Source organism: Colletotrichum graminicola (assembly GCF_000149035.1).
Source record: "Colletotrichum graminicola M1.001 genomic scaffold supercont1.13, whole genome shotgun sequence".
Classification (NCBI taxonomy): domain Eukaryota; kingdom Fungi; phylum Ascomycota; class Sordariomycetes; order Glomerellales; family Glomerellaceae; genus Colletotrichum; species Colletotrichum graminicola.
In genome coordinates this window covers 273,344-291,303 of record NW_007361017.1, presented here as the reverse complement: position 1 = coordinate 291,303, position 17,960 = coordinate 273,344, and the positions used below count along the sequence as shown (strand labels likewise).

Sequence of the window (17,960 nt, the reverse complement as noted above, 5' to 3'; positions counted from 1 at the left end):
TCGTATGTGGCCGATGCAGTATTTCAATAGCCTTGGTAGCGATACCATAAATCAAAAGTTTTGGAGCACAACCCTCGGTCCTGGCTAGCGTTGGCTTCTGAAGAATTCTCCCCATGTTCGTAGTGGCACCACATTTTGCAACCGAAACGACTTGATGGACTATCGGCCTCGTGACAGCCCATGGCATGTTTGCAGTTCTAGCGAGGCACCTCGCAGTTCGTAATTAAGAGCATCCACGGTGCCGAAAAGGCCAATTGTGGCTTTGCTCGACTCGGCCGGAGCTTAGCGTTTAAGCGATACGGACGCCAGACTTGCCGGTCTTGATGGAGACGCGATGTGTAGACCCAGCCGCATCATGAGCTCAGCACACAACAAGAGATGAATAAACTTGGCAACGGAAAGAGTGTGAACCACGCACTTGGCACCACTGCACACCGCAGTTCCGTTGGATCCGTTGATGCCATACTTTTACATTGGCGCCGCCGCAAACTCCAAGGAAGGTACGGATACCGGGGTAAACCAACCCCCGCCCCCCACAGATTTGCAGAGGGAGCCCAGGCTAAAATCCAGGGAGTGGTGTGATGTGGTGTAATCGTGGAGTTCGGATTCATTTGAGTTTGAGAAGCAACATCGGATGGATTATCGTCGATGATATGCAGCCAAGTTTATTGCCCCCCCAAAAGCAAGGCTGGGGAAGGATTGGTCATCGCCCGTGCTTTTGCGACCACTGTCAATGACGATATCTGAAGGCCAGCCAAAACCGCAAGTGCCACGGGAGTCGATATGAGACCATTGCCGACGTTGTTTGGAAGCTGGCGTTACTGGGATGGCTGAAGGATGTGCGTTTCTACCGAGGAGGAGAGAGGCGAAGTGCGCCGCAACAGGGTTTAGGGAGGAGTCCTGGAACCAGATTGAGGCAATTCAGCCCCAATGGCGGGGAACACGAGTGGTTGTGGACTCCATGGGTGCGGCGGCAGTCCTAAGCCTGGTCCGGGTTGGTGATTGTTCAACCAGAGGCAGTTCTCAGAGTCCGCGGAAGAATTACAAAGTACGAGTGCGAGTCGAGAGAGAGTGAAGGAGGCTGAGCATTTGAGACGGTGGAGACGTGGCGGGAATGCGGGTTAAAGGCGTCGTCACCTGTGAGCAAGTGTGGCGTTGAGCCGATACTTGTACATACATAGTACCTACGGTAGCTCCCTAAATAGGTATCTGAGTGCTTGCCTCTCTACCGCTCCTGTTTCCACCATTTGTTTCCCTTGTACGAATGTTTATATTTGTACATACCACAGCAGGTACACAACACTTGGATGTTTATTTTTGGAGGCACTAGTGTGCACTGCGAGAAAGAATTGCATGCTGCACTACTAGGTATGTAGGTATTCGTAACCTTTGGCTTTGCTCTCTTGCTCTAGCCATAAACTGCTGGCCTGCCAATCAACCTTACTGGCCCCCAGACCATCCCCTGTCATTAAAGAACGGCGCCCGTTACTCCATGTCAATGGCTCGGAAAGTTCCAGACCCCAGTTCAACCCCAAGCGAGGACCCTAGCAGTGCATGCGACCACGGGAACCACGACATGGAATGGGCAACAACCCTCTTGCGACCGTCGCGGGTACCTCGTGTGCCCCGAGCGAAGGAGGGAGGGGAAAGGTACTGTACGAGACAGAGGGCTCCGGTAGATACGCTGTTGAGCCGTGTTCTCGGATCGACTGTCATTGCGATTGACAGATGGACGGACAGTGATCCTACAGCAGGTGAACACGCCTGGCATGTGTAGGGAGTACACAAAGATACGGCTTACCTACTTTTAGACCCCCCCCCCCCCCCCCTAATGTGTCTGTGGCTTGACACAGGGACCCAGCGGTGGTCTGTCGTTGTTCAGCCAGGGCTGCCATGTTGGTGGCCCCCATCTCTCTAAAACCTCACCGCTAGGCTCGTCACACGTACACTTCACGTACGCAAATACATGGCTGTTGTTGGCTTTTGGCTGTCTGGGATGGGGCCTGGCGACGTCACCCGGCCCCCCTAAATTGCGCCGACAAAGAGCAGAAGCGGCGTCTAAACCACCTACCTACCCACCCCAAGGCAAACAAATCATTCTTCTGGAAGCTGGAAGCCAGAACATCTTATTTCCTTGCGAAGAGTGTGATACGTGCCAAGTACACAGTACCTACCTGGCAGAAACACAATGCCTCTAGCTTCTGAGTGACCAATCTTGTTCCATCTTCAACCCCAAGAACCCAGAAGGTAGGAGATGCCGCGCCACGCTAGCATGTCTGAAACGCGATAACTCGACCTCGGTCTATAACGTGTGTTTGGCGCAGTGAGGGGACACCATCAACTTGGACGGATAGCACTAACTGTCTGGGTAGTGTAGATCGCGACCCTGCGGATCTTTTCTACAGAGTAATTACCTCACGATGCAGTCCACCTCATCCACCCGGCGTAGGCAGGTACTTAAATGCCTAGGCAGGCACTTACTTACCTAGGTAGCTAGTACGTAGATATGTAGCGAATGTACCTTTGTACTTCGTACTCTGCACGTAAACCACATGTACAATGTACGATGTACATCGTAGATAGGCTGGGGGAGGAAAGCAAGGAAGCAAAGAAGGAGGGAAGGGAAGGAGAAGGAGTAAAGGAAGATCCCTTAGTCAGACGTGGAGCTGCTCCTGCTCGCTGCTGCGCAACGAAACCATGCACTGCCGTCGCTCCCACAACCATCGCTACCCCTGTAACCAATACATCCTCCCCCCGTCCTGGCCATCCTGCTACGGGCTCAATCAGCTTGAAACCGCGCCTACCCAACTTCTTGAGCGGCACTCTTCTCCCTGACCTTCTCTCCCAGATTTGACCGAACACATCCCTTCTTCTCACCCTCTCCCTCTTCTCCATCAGCCCCGAAACCCGTCAGGCGCATTGAGTTAAGCACCGACCCGCGCTCGCGCCCATTACTGTACTGCAAGTATACCATACCGCAGACGCCGCTGCGCATTCCGGTATTGCCAGGACCAGGACGTACACACACAACCGCGTAACGGGCCACCTCCCTGCTTACCTAGCTTGCCTTGCAAAAGGAGGGTAAGCACGAGCAAAGAAGGGAAAGAAGGGGACAGAAAAAAAGAGGAAAAGAAAAAGAAAAGAAAAAAAGGCCCTACTTACATTCTGGCACGCTGCCAAAGGTAAGGTATCAGCAAGGTATCGTCGCGGAAGGGGGAAACAAGTAACAGGGGCTCAGCTGAGGTTGAACCCGCTGACAAGACCGACCCCCGACATCTGCGACTGCGACTGCGACTGCGACTGCGACTGCGACTTTGCGACCTGGTCTGGATCCAAACAGTCCCAACTCTCTCCCATCCTATCTATCCACTTTCCATCTCGACGTCCCTTCTTGCCTCTCATCTCGCGACACACAGGTGCCCACACAACGACGCTCCTAAGTGGCCACTACCTTTCTGCACAGCACGGCGCATCCGCTACAAAGCCAAAACCTAGAAGCACATACCGCTCTCCCCGAGGGACGCGGATCGCCTACCTGATCCATCCTCATATCCACCCGCAGGCTCTCCTAGTCACAAACATCAGACACCCGTTCTTTTGATTGAACCCCTCAATACCATCTCAACCATGTCGTATAATCGTTTAGGCAAGTTACATGGTGTCCCTCTATGATATGGCTCTCCGGCGTCACTCATCCCAAATCCCCCCCTCCCTCTCCTTCCCGCACAAAGCCCCGACTGGGTCCGTCTGCGAACGCAACCTGGTGTCTGTCTGGTTCAACCATCCTGCAATTCCGTCCCAACCGCACTGCCTTTTGTCAAAGAGCTGCTTTGCCTGCTGTTGAGGAGTACGAATACGCAACTTCGTGGCGCAACCTTCTTCTCTTCCCCTCCTACATACAATCTTTTCTTTCCTGCTTCCTTGACGCATATCCTCCTACGTCTCGGTGACTTGGCCAGACAGCGAATCTAACATTCTCCCTCCCACAGACGACGATTATTACAACGACCGCATGGACCCCAGGTACCATCGCACGCCTTCACCAGGCCAGCCGCTTCAACATGGCTACCAGTTGGAGGACAACCCCTTCAACAACAACGCTGCCTATCAGCCTCCGCCCCAACATGACCCTTACGGCCATACCAGCCCCCACCAGCAGCTCGATGTCCCCATGGGACCGCCAGCTCGGTATGGCACGCCTAGTGACCAACTACCGTTGAATGCAGCGGTAAGTCGTTCCAACGCCTCCTTTCACCAGCCCAACTGCTAATCGCTCCCGCTATTAGCACTCTGTCAGCAACCTGAGTGGATACGACACACCCGTCAACCACGGTGACTATGGTGTCAACCCGGAGGCGCATCACGATGCCTACTACAACCAGCCTTACGAGCCTTCACCCCACGATCCCTCGGTGCCCTATGACCAGCCCACCGGTTACAGCGAGTATGACGACAACAGGCCGATGCTGCCTCACCAAGACACCACCGACGGATACCAGGACAACCCAACACCGCAGCCCGCCGGCGGCCTCAAGAGGTGGAAGACCGTCAAGCAGGTGCTGCTGTACCGCGGAAACTTGGTCCTCGACTGCCCCGTTCCCCCCAGACTACTCAACCAGATTCCCCACGGCGAGCGCGACGAGTTCACCCACATGCGCTACACGGCGGCCACTTGCGACCCGAATTACTTCTATGATGACAACTTCACGCTACGACAGAAGCTCTTCTCCAAGCCCAGGCACACGGAGCTCTTTATCGTAGTGACCATGTACAATGAGGATGAAATCCTGTTCGCGCGAACAATGATTGGTGTCCTCAAGAACGTCGAGTACATGTGCAACCGCAAGGAGAGCAAGACATGGGGCAAGGACGCATGGAAGAAGATTGTCGTCTGCGTTGTCAGTGACGGTCGTGCCAAGATCAACCCGAGAACCAGAGCTCTGCTGGCCGGTATGGGCGTCTATCAGGAGGGCATTGCCAAGCAGCAAGTCAACGGCAAAGATGTCACGGCCCACATTTACGAGTACACGTCCCAGGTCGGAATGATGATCAAGAACGACGTTGTTACGTTGGTCCCCAAGCAGCAGCCCGTCCAGATGTTGTTCTGCTTGAAGGAAAAGAACCAGAAGAAGATCAACTCTCACAGGTGGTTCTTCCAGGCATTCGGCCGCGTTCTCGACCCCAATATCTGCGTCCTTATCGATGCTGGTACTAAGCCTGGTGGCAACTCCATCTACCACCTATGGAAGGCATTCGACCTTGAGCCCATGTGTGCCGGCGCTTGCGGCGAAATCAAGGCCATGTTGGGAACGGGTGGAAAGCACCTCCTCAACCCACTGGTTGCGACGCAGAACTTCGAGTACAAGATGAGCAACATCCTCGACAAGCCGCTGGAATCTGCCTTTGGCTTCATTTCCGTGTTGCCCGGAGCCTTCTCCGCCTACCGCTACGTTGCCCTGCAGAACGACAAGAACGGGCAGGGTCCATTGGAGAAGTACTTTGCCGGCGAGAAGCTCGAGGGTGCTGGTGCCGGCATCTTCACGTCCAACATGTATCTCGCCGAGGATCGTATTCTGTGCTTCGAGCTTGTCACCAAGCGTAACTGCCATTGGATCCTTCAGTATGTCAAGTCCGCTACTGGCGAGACCGACGTGCCGGACACTGTCACCGAGTTGGTCCTCCAACGTCGTCGTTGGTTGAATGGTTCTTTCTTTGCTGGTATCTACGCCATCGCCCACTTCTACGAGTTCTTCCGGTCCGATCACTCCATGCTGCGAAAACTGATGTTCTTCGTGGAGTTCGTCTTCAACACGATCAACCTCATTTACGCCTGGTTCGCTATCGGTAACTTCTTCCTGGTTTTCAAGATTCTGACGACAAGTTTGGGCGACGACAACTTGCTTGGTAGAACCGGCGAGATCCTTGGTGTCGTCTTCACTTGGGTATACGGTATTGCTCTGATAACGTGTTTCGTTCTTGCCATGGGCAATCGCCCAGCCGGCTCGGGGCCGTACTACATCACGATGGTTTACTTCTGGGCCTTTATAATGATGTGAGTTTGTTTGCCTCGACTTGCTGGTCTTCAGCTAATCCTTTGCAGCTACCTGTTGTTTGCCGCCGTTTTCATCGCCGTCAAAGCTATCATCGCTGACGTCCACGACTCCAACGGCTTCAATATAACCGATCTCTTCAAGAATCCCGTGTTCTACACCCTCATCATCTCCGTCATGTCGACTTATGGCATTTGGCTGATTGCCTCGCTGCTGATGTTCGACCCTTGGCACATGATCACGTCTTTCGTTCAGTACATGCTCCTGACGCCCACATACACCAACATTCTCAACGTCTACGCGTTCTGCAACACTCACGACATTTCTTGGGGCACAAAGGGTGACGACAAGGCCGAGTCGCTGCCCACGGTCAGCACCAAGGACGGTTCCGGAAAGACGGATCTCCCGGACGAGGCCGATCTTAACGCGCAGTACGAACGTGAACTTACGGTCTTCAGCACCAAGTTCGTGAAGGAGGTCAAGGCGCCGACCGAGTCGCAGCTGGCCGAGGCTCAGATGGACTACTACCGTGGTGTTCGTTCTGTCGTCGTGCTGGCTTGGATGATTTCCAACTTTGGTCTTGCTGCCGTCGTCCTCAGTGCCGCAGGTCTGGAGAGGATAAACCCCGCTGCAAACAGCACTGACGACGTTGATGGCCGTGCCAACATCTACATGTCGGTAGTGCTCTGGTCTGTCGCTGGTCTGTCGTCGTTCAAGTTCATCGGTGCCATGTGGTTCCTCGTGGTCCGCATGTTCAGAGGTGTTTAATCGCCCGGGGGTGATAATCGACCTGCCGACGAAGGAACGCTTATTCTTCGCCTATTGGGTGTTTTATGACGATTTCAATTGTGAGCATTATACCCGCCTCTTTCCGGAGGAAAGGGCTCGGTGGACGGTGAACACGGCTTTTGGGAGTTTTCAGCTCTCATGATGTATGGAGTAAGACCGCTGGGGTTGGCGGTTGGATGTAACTCTAATGACTTTTTTCTTTTTCTTTTACGCGTTTCTGGATCATGCTTGCGTTGGGTCTTTTCCTCCTTTGCCAATCTGCACGCATCTCCCTTCTCCACCCCGACGTTTTGTTGCGTTTTTTGGTTTTTCTGATATCACCTGGAAACACCCGTTCGAGTTTCTCTTCTTCTGGCACGCCGTTCGATCCTTTGTCCCTCAATTCGCCCTTGATGGGCGACGGAGCACATTAGGTATAGGAGGCACTTGCAACAGGAAGGGGATAGGGGGGTTGATTCGCAACTTGGTTATTGGAAGGGATTTTTTTGTTCTTTTTACTAGACGGGGCAGCCCCTTGAGAAAATGATGAAATGAGACCAACAATCTACAGAGACACAAATCCTTACATGATGTGCCAAAGATGACGATTTTTGCGTGTGACGGACGGGGCGTCGAACCGGGGCCGAAATCAATGTTGCATATTGCGTCGTGCCTTTCCAGAAGAGAAGCCGGCTGACAGCTTCCCATTTGTTGGCTGACTGGTTGGATGTCTTCCTTCCCCGACGGGGTCGTGAGCCGGGCGGTTAAATGACGGCGGCCATGACTGGATTGACTGTACGCAGAAGGGGCTCAAACGCTCTTACACAAACCGTTTACGGGCTTCGCCACGATGATGTTACAATACAGTCAAACCATGAGGAAACGGGTGCGATGCACATGAACTAGATTGGGAATCGTATTTACTCTGCGTCTTTCTCCTTTTTTCAGTTCGCGACTGGTATACCAGGCATACCTACCCGTCAACAAAAGCCGGCACGTGAACACTGGACCCACGCTACGAAGCCACTTCCTTGCCGAGCCTCTCCAGCTCCTGTTTAATAAACTCCTCGGCGTTGAGCATCTCCGTGCTGCCGTAGACGACCCGCCGCTTGGCGCGGTCGCCGCCCGTCCGCTCAACCCACTCTTGAAGGTTGCCGTACTCGTCCATGCTGCCGCCGCCAACGGTAAAGACGACGGCCTCGGAGAATCCCTGGCGTCTCTGACCGAAGCTGGCGCCTGTGCCCACAGTCTGGCCGCCAACCCCTTGGCCCGGGAGACCGCCGGGCGCCAATGAGCCTGCGGTGCCGGCCCGGATGGCGCTCGGCGGGGGCATAGTACCGCGGGCGTTGGCGGAGCGGGGGTCGAAGTAGAGATAGTTCTCCGTCTTGGCGATGGCGGAGCTCGCGGCAGCGGAGGGGTCCATGATGGACTCGACTATCTTGGTAATGGTCAGGTCGCGGTTGGCGGGGAGGAAGTTCTTGATGCCGCCAATGAGGGACTCGAAGTTCGAGGACAGGCCAGTGGGAACGCCCGTCTCCTTGAGGCGGTCGGTGAGGCGGTTGGAGATGGAGGAGAAGCGGCCAAATATATCTGAGGACCCCGCCTGGTTCGTGTTGGGGTTGGAGATAGTGGTGAGCTGGGTCATCTTGGTTGTGGCACGGACTCTGAGAGTGTTTGTCAGTGATGTGCTTTTTTTTGTTCTTTTTTTTGCTGCACGAGTACTCACTGTCGGATGTACGGGAGGGAGGTTGTGTCTGCGCCGCACTCGGTCAAGGCCTTCTCGAATCCCTCCCACTCTGACCGACTGACTTCTTGTTCGGTGCTGAGGTACCAGATGACAAATAATCTCAGCTTGTCGACCGGCTCTTCACCCTTGGTGCTGTCTTTGATGAGCTCCAATATTTGCGCCTTGGTTTGCCTCATGACGCCTTCCTCGATTTGGAAGAAGTTGTCTAATTGGCGGTTCTTGATGCCCGTCAGGAGCGCTGCCAAAATATTCATGTGCATGTCGAGCACCGCTTTGCGCTCGCGCAGCTCTGGCAGCAGAGTGATGGCTGCCTTCAAGTGTTGCGCGCTAGCGCTTGTGTCGTTCTGCAGATCCTCGAGGTCCGTCACTCCGGTCTTCTTGGTCACTGCTGCTGCGTCCTCCTTGTATCTCGTCAGCTCAGCGTCAATGTCCTCCGCTACTTGTGGGAATGGCACGGCCGCGTTCTTGGTCCAGAAGAAGTCGCTCGCCGTCAAGTCATAGGCCTTCTTAGTGGTCCCTTTGGCGGGGTTGTTCTCGTCTATGGGTGTTTCTATCGTAATCCGGTTCAATTTCATATTCAAAACATCGTGGACCAGCGATTGGTAGGTCCAGGAATGGGAAAGCATAGGTATTAAGTCGACATTGCGGTCGAGAATGATAAGCACAGGGCGGGATTGAGGCGTTCCGGCAGAAGCTGCCGGACGGGCGCTGGAAGAGAACAGGTTTTCTTTCGAGTTGAGAATGTGGTCGCGTAACTTTCTGTCGAGTTTCGCTGAGATCATCTCGGCGGCGGCACCCTTGGGGCATCGGATGATGGGAATGACGCCCATGGTGGCGACGACACTGAACAAGCCGCTGACGATCCTGTCAACCACTCTATCCAACTCTTCGTCATTGGTTGTCGCGCTGTTCAGCGCCCAATATGTGTGATCTCGTTGCATCCCTAGGTTGAACAGATCCGGCTCCGCGACGATGAAGTTTAGGTACTGGTCCATCAGCCTGGCAATGCTGTCTGACGTGCCGGCGGCTATCGTCTGCTCTGCGAAGTCCTCGAGCAGCGGTCGGGGGATGGAGGAAAGGAAGTTCAGGTAAGCGGGGGTGTAGAGTCCCTTTTGGAGATCGTTGGTAATATGTTGAAGGTTCTGTGCGGTCGGTTCGACTAGGTAGATGACCGGCACGTCTGGGATCGCGTGTCTGGAGGATCCAATGTGCCTGTCCGTGTGTTAGTAGATTGCCGGACCCGGGGGATAACTAGCCGTACATGTGCATAGTGATACCCAACGCCCGCAGATCGCTAACCCGGAGAACACTGCTGATGACATCCCGGCCGAGGTCGTCGAAGACAAGAACTTTCCAGAGAGGGTCGCCATCTGAAGTTATGATCACGCCGGCCGGCCCCAGTGCGCCGCCACCATTCGCTTGGGTGTCATCGGTGTCGCTTTCGGTGAAAGAGTCGTTCAGACTAAGAAGCTTCTTCAGGGCAGCTTATAGCACGTTAGCTACACGTCCGTACGGAACATGGTGATGAAAGGCCATGCGACGTACAGATCTGGCGATCGCGCAGCGAATGGCCCTTCACTGCCATGACGATGGTGGGGGGAGCTTTGAAGCTGTCACTAGCTTAAGCAAGCTGGAACTGCCAGGGGAGGCGTATCGATGAGTCGCATAAAACAAATGCCAGGGCTTGCAGCAGCTATCGAGAGTATATGCCGCGCCTTCAATCGAGTGTTATTCACGACTGCGTTGGAAGATTGAGGTCGACGATTTGCGGTTGCGACAAGTCGAGGTACGTTGGAGGTACGTACACAGCTCCAGCATTGGTGTCCTCAAAAGTGCCGTCGAGCCACATTTCCTGGATGATTTCCGCTGACCTGTGCTTGTGCTGGAGTGGATCCCTTGCATAGTGAGGAGCGATGTCATGGGCCGGCGTTATTAAGTCTCCGAGTTCCGATGGGCGGTGAAGCCCCCATGAAACCGCTCTACCTTGGAAGAGAAGGCGGCGACACCACCCCGCTGGCTAGGCTCGGGTGACCTGCGCCAAAGGGTGTCTCAATGGCCTGCGGCACCTGTCTGACTGAGTATCTGTACCTATCGTAGGTATATGCAAAGGCCTGTGGATCAGGTCCAGGCCTGAAGGCACGAGACCCCGCCCTGTCACAACCTAAGTCGAATCAGGCCCGTGGCCCCTTCCGTCCTGGAAAGTGTTGGCCCCTTCCAGTTCGGACCCACAAGGTGTGTCTTGCCTTAAATGTGCGGCCACAAGTGACCTACCCGCCATCCCTTGGGACAGACCGCGCGCTGCGAAACAATGACCAGCTTTTCCTCCTCTGCCACGACAACAACCTACCTTCTTCCTCCTTCACCATCAACCAAAGTTACCATCGACGTACGGAAATTAATCGACAGGAAGACGCGTCTGAAGGCCACTGGCGACGATATTCTAAACATATCTGATTCCTCATTATCTGGAACTACTGAAGGCGACGGAAGGCACCTAACTTGCCTGTTTGATTGTCGCCTCCCAGATCCCCAGCGATCCATCATTCCATCTTGCCCCCTTCTTTTGGTAGACAATCTTCGATCGCCCATCTTCCCGGGCATTCGACCGTCATGTTGTAATTTTCGCGACCATCGTCAATCCAAACAAAAATATCCCGCGGACCACGTGAAGGTCGCGAAGCCAGCTCTTCTCCGAACGCATCATAACTTGCGCCGGACAGAGAGTCAAGAACTGCAGGGTATGATACATTTTCCCCCCAAGCCAAACAAACTCACGCTTTCCCCCCTTCCCTTCCGTCCCCAATCATTGTCTCCCTCCATCCCCCCTCAACCCTCATCACCAGCACCGCCATCATGATCGGCACATTCCCATCCCGATCAACCCGCCATCATTCTCTTCTGGGGACGCAGACATGAAGAAACGTTTGTTTGAGTGAAAATCATGATGAGCCCATGGTGTTCGAACTCAACCCGCACTGGACTTCTGCAGCGATGAACTTGCAAAGTCGAATCAGATCAGGGGCAGACGCAGACACAACACGCGTGGAAATGTGGACAAGGACACACGAGTAACCCTCCTGTTTAAAATGTTTTGCAAAGCAGAACGCCTTGTTCCGCGGCGCGGTGGAACGGCTGGAACCCTATACAAAAGGGGTTACTTGAGAAACAAGAAGCAACTCGGGCAATTCAGGCGACACTGTTCTTCGGAAACTTGCCGATGCTGCAGGTCGTCGCTCTCGTCATCTTCACATTCATCAATTCCCTCAATCTCTTGTTGGGGGGATTTCGACTTCAACGGGGGGGCGCTCAAAGAAGCTTTTGCGCGCGGGTTGCGTCGCTGGATTGGGTGCAGGGGGCGGGTCTTCGGTGCATTTCACTTTTTTTCAGAGTGTGCATCGCGCTATTCGGGCCTTGGACCTCCACCACAGCGGACGGTCGGAAACAAGGAACCACCCATCAACTGAAGGCCACTTTCGCCACACCTCAGCTCAACTCGCCTTCACAACTCGCCGTCGGATGGGAGATAATCGCGATGGGAGACAAATGCGTGCGGCGGCTCAAGCCGCTTCGTACAAAATCCATCTCGCTAAGATTTTGGCCTTCCATTTCGACATCAAGCGTCCATCGAGGAAATCAATCCCATCCGTCATCAAACTGCGCGTCTTAAAAGCGAATCGCAACCACCCAACCCAATTCTCATTCGTTATCTTCGATTATAGAGAAGGTGGCCATCACCTCGGTGTCTCTAAGTGCCACCAGCTGCTGGGTTTTCCTTCAACCGATCATTTGCTGGTTTCCAAGACTTGTCACCTCTTGCGCTGTTCCGACCAGATCAACCATGGATTCCGAGCCTAGTGGTTCACAGACAAATATCACCGGTCCCCAACGCCGAACTCACACCAACACTGTCACTGCCATCCCAATTCGAATCCTGAGTGCTGACCAGTCTCGCAGTTCTACCATACAAAGAGACCATACCATCGACCTGCGTCACTCCCCCATCGCATTTGACTGCGTTTTGGCGCATTTACTATACCATAATCCTTGCCGGATTGCCAAATTCGGCTTAGTCTCTTTCACTGCCGTTCGCTGCCACCTCAAGGTAAGCTGCGAGCCCCCGACCGGTATTTAGCCGTCGAGCCTCTCTTTCCCGTCACTTCAGGTTCCTCAACCGCAACTTTTGTTAGAGAAAGTACCTACTGGATCACGTCCTCCCCCGTCCGACCCTTAACTTATCGATCCCTCTATCCCCACCCCTACCACGCTCAGACCTTTCCTTTCTAAGACGCTACATTCCCACCCCTGCTTGGGCCAATCATCGTGGCGCTTTTGCTCCTTCTCGTCCGATTTATCCCTTGATGCACAGACAAGCTAGTCTGCGTACCAATTGAACTCGGTGCTCTCTCAAGGAACAAATGCTAATCGGCGCCAGCTGTGCAGTGCTCAGCATCATCAAATGATCGCATGACGATATTTTGACTTCCGCATCCATCACGTGCTTCCCCTTCCATTGAAGAGGTCGATAAACATGCAGAACTGGCAGCCAAATGGCCAGGCAGGCTCACCTCAGGGCCATAATAACATGTGGTCGGGCTCTTATGGGTTTCCTGATGCATCAGCCCAGTTCGATGCGTCTCAAAATTGGCAGCATCAACTTCCCAATCAAAATGCCTTCTCTCATCTTGGTGCCCGAGGTAATAGTGCTGAGAACAATCTCTACGCCTCGCCTCATCAAGCTCATGCCACTGTGGCGGCGACCGAGCATAACAGCATATCTGCTCTGAACCACGGCAACTTCCACAACGGTCACGGCCAGTTCTCGTTGGATACGCCTTACACTGACGCCGCGGAAGAGGATGCGCTGGCTGGTCTCAACGACTTCCCGCAGGACATATATGGCCAGCCGGGGAAAGCAGACTTCACGGCCAACATCGACAACTTGAACCACGGCCACACGCCTGACTTTACCCAGCAACAATTTCAGTACAACGGCCAGGCCAATCAGCTGTTCAATGGCAATGTACCCCAATACAATGATTCTCAATTGATGCCTCAGCATGGCCACCAAGCACCAGCGCAACTACAACAGCGTTTCGAATCGGTCCCTCAGTCCTACTCGCCTGCGTCCCAGGGCTATGTTCCATCACCACAACAACATCAGGCCCAGCCTGAAAGAGTCTTCTCCCAGTCGCCCCATCCCTTCCAGGCTCAACAGTCCCATCAACAGAGCAACCAGGCGTTTTCCAACCCGACTCCGCCTCCCTTCCAGCAGAACCAGGCCGCGCCCTACCAGCAGCATAAGTTCGTCCCTCAACAGATGACATATACCCAGACTGCAGCGAGGCCTGCGTTCCAGCCCGTCGCTGCGAAACAGGTACCAGACCAAGAGTCAACACTCCAGTGTACACCTCAACCTTTGTCTCAACAACAACCTGTCCATCAAGCCAAGGCGGTGCCCTCACCAGCTCGCCCTATTCAACCGCAACAACAACAACAACAGCAGCAGCAGCAGCAGCCGCACCTACAGCACATTGCGGCGGCTCCTGCTTCTCAGCCTAGCACGCCAACCATCGAGCCAACCCTTCAGCCCGAACCCTTGAAGAAGCGTAAACGTGTAACGAAGAAGGATGGAGAGGTGGATCGGGCGGATTCTCCAAACCCGAAGAGAGATGACGATGGCGAAACTTTGGTCTTGCCCTCGAGTACCGAAGAAGAGATCGCAGCCATGGAGAAGTTTAGAAAACGCAACGCCGCATCCAAGAAACAGTTCCCGGCCATCCCCGGTGCATCATTTCTCGTTTCTTCGGGCACCGTCAAACTAGCCGCGCCCAAAAGCTACGACAGACTTGCGCCCCTTGTTGCTTTGCCATCAACCAGCGGACGACCCATTCTTCCTGAACTCGGCCGAGACCTTCCTTGCGAGATTCAAGGCAGGTTCACCGACAGATATAGACCATCCATGAACTTTGTTGGACAGCCAGGGGATCGGGAGGCGGAGGCCAAGGATCTTATTGAGCAATACGGACGCGAGATGGGGGACCTCAAATCTGGCCGGCCTAAATACTCGGAATTCCCTTTCACATTTCAGGAACAACTGAAGGCGGATGAAGCAGCCAAGTCCAAAGCCCAGAGGAAAGCCCGTAAGGAAGAGGAGGAAGAGCGAAAACGGCCCATCCGTCCTGAGACACGGCCTGCTGATCCTGTAGAAGCTGCCGTATGGGACATACTGGGCATTGTCTATATTGATCCTTCGGCCACCAGAACGACTTCCCTTCTAGGTACTGCTGTACAAGGCCTAGGTGAATTCCTTGTCAAGCTCAGGTCGGAGGTGAACCGATTGAAACAGGAGGTCGACCAGGCTAACAAGGAAAAGAAATCTGCATCGGTTATTGATGAATGGAATAGTAAGATGGATGTGAAGAGGGAGATATTCACTAGGGTCTGCGAGGCGGCAGCCAAGCACGGCGATGAGGCCGTGTTGGAGAACTTTGGTGGCCACCAGAAGGGCATACTGAGCTTGGTCAACATGCTAATTGGCTGCATCAAGGCAGCTGACTTCAGCGGACCCTTGCCAAAGGCCCTTCTCCGCTTCATGTCCAACATCAGCGTACACAAAAAAGTCGCAGAGGCTGTTAACCTTGAAAATGTCCGAAAGCGGTTTGCGGACAAGGGCGACGACGAGGTCAAGGAACTGGTTCGTACGATCGCGTCTCGAATCAAGAAGGATGTGGAACCGATCAACGGCACCGAAGTCAAGAAGACGCCGTCGGCAGCCACAGTCAGCAAGACACCAAAGCCCGCTGCGAAGCCACTTGATGGCTCCCCCGCAAAAAGAGCGCGCGACGATGACAGCGACTCTCGCACTGTCAAGAAGGTGGCCACCGAATCAGCGAACAATGGTCTGGGTAACAAGCTGGGGTCAAAACCTGCCGGATCCCTTCAGTCCAAGTTTGGCGCTACAAAGCTTCGCCCGACAGCTTCAACTTCTCTCGCAGGTAAAATCCGAGCCCCTGCGCCCAAATCAAGCGCAAGAGATCCTGTCAAACCCGAGATTTCGAGGTTTGAGGGATCAACTTCGTCCGCAATGGACGTTGACAAGAAACCGGCGCCATCCGCGCCAAAGGCTGAGCCGAAAGTGCCTGCCACCAAGTCCGTTGCAAGCTCAAGCCTAGCCTCTTCCAGCATCGCCTCGCTGCTTGACTCCATCAATACGCCTAAGGCGGACGGTCCCTCTACGCAAGCGAAGGACTCTGGCAAGAAGGAAATCTCAGAGACTCCTGAAGAGAAGGAAAAGCGACTTCGAAAAGAAGCTCGCCGCAAGCTTCGCGTTAGCTGGAAACCCGAGTCGGAGCTGGTGCAGGTTCGCATCTTCCACAAGGAAGCCGCTGAAGACCAAAACAACATGACCAAAGATGCGGCAGATGATCGATCTGAGGGAATGATGCTCAAACAGCGGTCCTACAATGACGATGAGGATGATGACGATGATCTGCCATACAGACCCTGGGTCAAGCCGTCCCTTGCGAATCTGTCCGCGATTCCTCAGGACTACCGCGATAAGTCTTTCGTTACTCGTGGAGGTAACCTGACCTTCCATACGGAGGAACAGAAGGTCACCGAAGAAAGAGAGAAGAAGGAGCTCATGGTTACATACATGGATATCTCGGACATCCCGCCAACACCTAAATCTCCGCCGCCCGAGTCGGCAACGACCACCCCTGACGGCAAAATCTCCCAGTTGCCTCAAGGAGAACCAAAGTACGACGAGATCCATAAACGGTGGAAGGAGGCACAACAGTTCGGCTGGGAGGCAGCAGCATACTATGCGCGCAAACGCCTTGATGCCCAGAATGATCCCGCCACGAAACTCAACTCGATCTTGGGCAACCTCAAGCCAATCGCTCCAGCAGTCGAGCCTGAGCCATACAATATGACCCCACCCAAGGAAAACGCGCAACCCATCCTGCCTAATGCTGCTGAGATGCAGCCTGTTCCGGTCATTCCGTTTGATGACAAGGTCTACGAAATCCTCATCTCGGACAAGGTAAAGAACTGGCTGGATCCCAATCCCTTCAATCCGACAGCACCACAAACCCATCGACGACATGATTTCTCCGACCCGACAACACAAACGGCCGCCGACAATGTAGAGGAGGTAGCAGAGTCGTTGAGAGGACTTCCATATCCCGCAACGAGTCCGCCCGCATGGCTTGCCAACAACCAAGAGAGGGTAAGGGAGTGGTGGGCTGGATACCAGAAAGACTCTGCATCGAGAGCAAAGAAGGAGGCAGATGACAAGGCTCGCGCAGAGACTGAGGTTGGGACTCAGGAACAGCAACAGCAGCAGCCAGACGCGATGACGCAAGAACAGAAAGACGCTTGGGCTGCCTACTATAAACAACAGGAGCAGCACTATGCCCAATATATGGCCATGCTTCAGGGCGGCCTACCGCAGCAGCCGACTCAACCTACCCCAGCACTTGCCCTAGCAGGCGATGCTCAACTCCAGGCCATCCTTGCTCAAATGAGTCAACAGCCGGCATCCCAGGGCAATGTGTACGGGCTCAACCCACAAGATACCAGCTACCAACAGTTGATGATGCTCGCTCAACTTCAGCAGCAACAACAACAACAACCACAGCAGCAGCACCAACAAGCTGCCCCGCCCCCGCCCCCGCCAGTTGGTTCACAGTCTCCTCCTAATCATGACCAATCCTCATTCAAGCTTCCGCAGCGACAGTTGGTTGATTACAGCGATTGGGACACTCGGGACGACTCCGATCAACAAGGTGGGCGTGAGCGTGATAGGGAACGCGGCCGTGAACGCGAGGGCAAAGGTGGCAAGCAGGGCAAGAACCGCAAGGGCAACGCTCCCGGTGGTGCCACTCTCCCTCCTCATCGCCCAGTTAACCGCGCCCTCATCGGAACTAAGCCTTGCAGCTTCTGGCAGCAAGGCAAATGCGCTAGAGGTGACAAATGCACATTCAGACACGACACCTGATCCGCAAACATATGCGAGCCCGTATATATACCAAACTTCGTTTCTGGTTGGATGGGGCAACCGGGCCCACCCCCCCCCCCCCCCCCCTCCTTTTTTTTTTTTTTTGTCAAACAATTAGGCCCGGCGCGCGAGGCGAAACAGAAACTCGTAAGATGTCCAACGAGGGGAGGATTCAAAAGAGTGATGAATGGGGAAAGGGGACAATCGAACGCGGTTTCTTTCTCGGTAATTTTTGTTCGTTGTCATAGCATTATCAGGTAACCGGAAGCTTAGCATCTGCATCAAGGAATCGGAGCAAGGTCTTGAGGATATGCATAACAGGATGAGGGGGTTCACGATGATTAGCGCGCATGTTTTCTATGTCGCTAGGTATCAAGCCTGGCCGGAATTAACT

The 17,960-nt window shown here is 54.1% G+C and overlaps 4 protein-coding genes across 4 annotated transcripts; 2 read left to right on the top strand and 2 right to left on the bottom strand.

Moving 5' to 3' along the window:
• Positions 1–2,800: 2,800 nt before the first annotated feature.
• GLRG_04172 (uncharacterized protein) lies at positions 2,801–2,995 on the bottom strand (the record flags this gene model as incomplete). The annotated part of the gene is made up of 1 exon (XM_008094857.1): positions 2,801–2,995. One exon carries the CDS (start codon positions 2,993–2,995, stop codon positions 2,801–2,803), a length of 195 nt encoding a protein of 64 aa, XP_008093048.1.
• Positions 2,996–4,012: 1,017 nt separating this feature from the next.
• Positions 4,013–6,818, top strand: GLRG_04171 (chitin synthase I; the record flags this gene model as incomplete). The annotated part of the gene is made up of 3 exons (XM_008094856.1): positions 4,013–4,228; positions 4,287–6,052; positions 6,101–6,818. The coding sequence occupies 3 exons, from the start codon at positions 4,013–4,015 to the stop codon at positions 6,816–6,818; spliced, it is 2,700 nt and encodes an 899-aa protein (XP_008093047.1).
• A 1,015-nt stretch (positions 6,819–7,833) lies between these two features.
• On the bottom strand, positions 7,834–10,150 carry GLRG_04170 (Sec1 family protein; the record flags this gene model as incomplete). Its single annotated transcript, XM_008094855.1, has 4 exons — positions 7,834–8,482; positions 8,545–9,777; positions 9,827–10,049; positions 10,111–10,150. 4 exons carry the CDS (start codon positions 10,148–10,150, stop codon positions 7,834–7,836), a joined length of 2,145 nt encoding a protein of 714 aa, XP_008093046.1.
• A 2,943-nt stretch (positions 10,151–13,093) lies between these two features.
• On the top strand, positions 13,094–17,566 carry GLRG_04169 (uncharacterized protein; the record flags this gene model as incomplete). The annotated part of the gene is made up of 1 exon (XM_008094854.1): positions 13,094–17,566. One exon carries the CDS (start codon positions 13,094–13,096, stop codon positions 17,564–17,566), a length of 4,473 nt encoding a protein of 1,490 aa, XP_008093045.1.
• Positions 17,567–17,960: the final 394 nt, after the last annotated feature.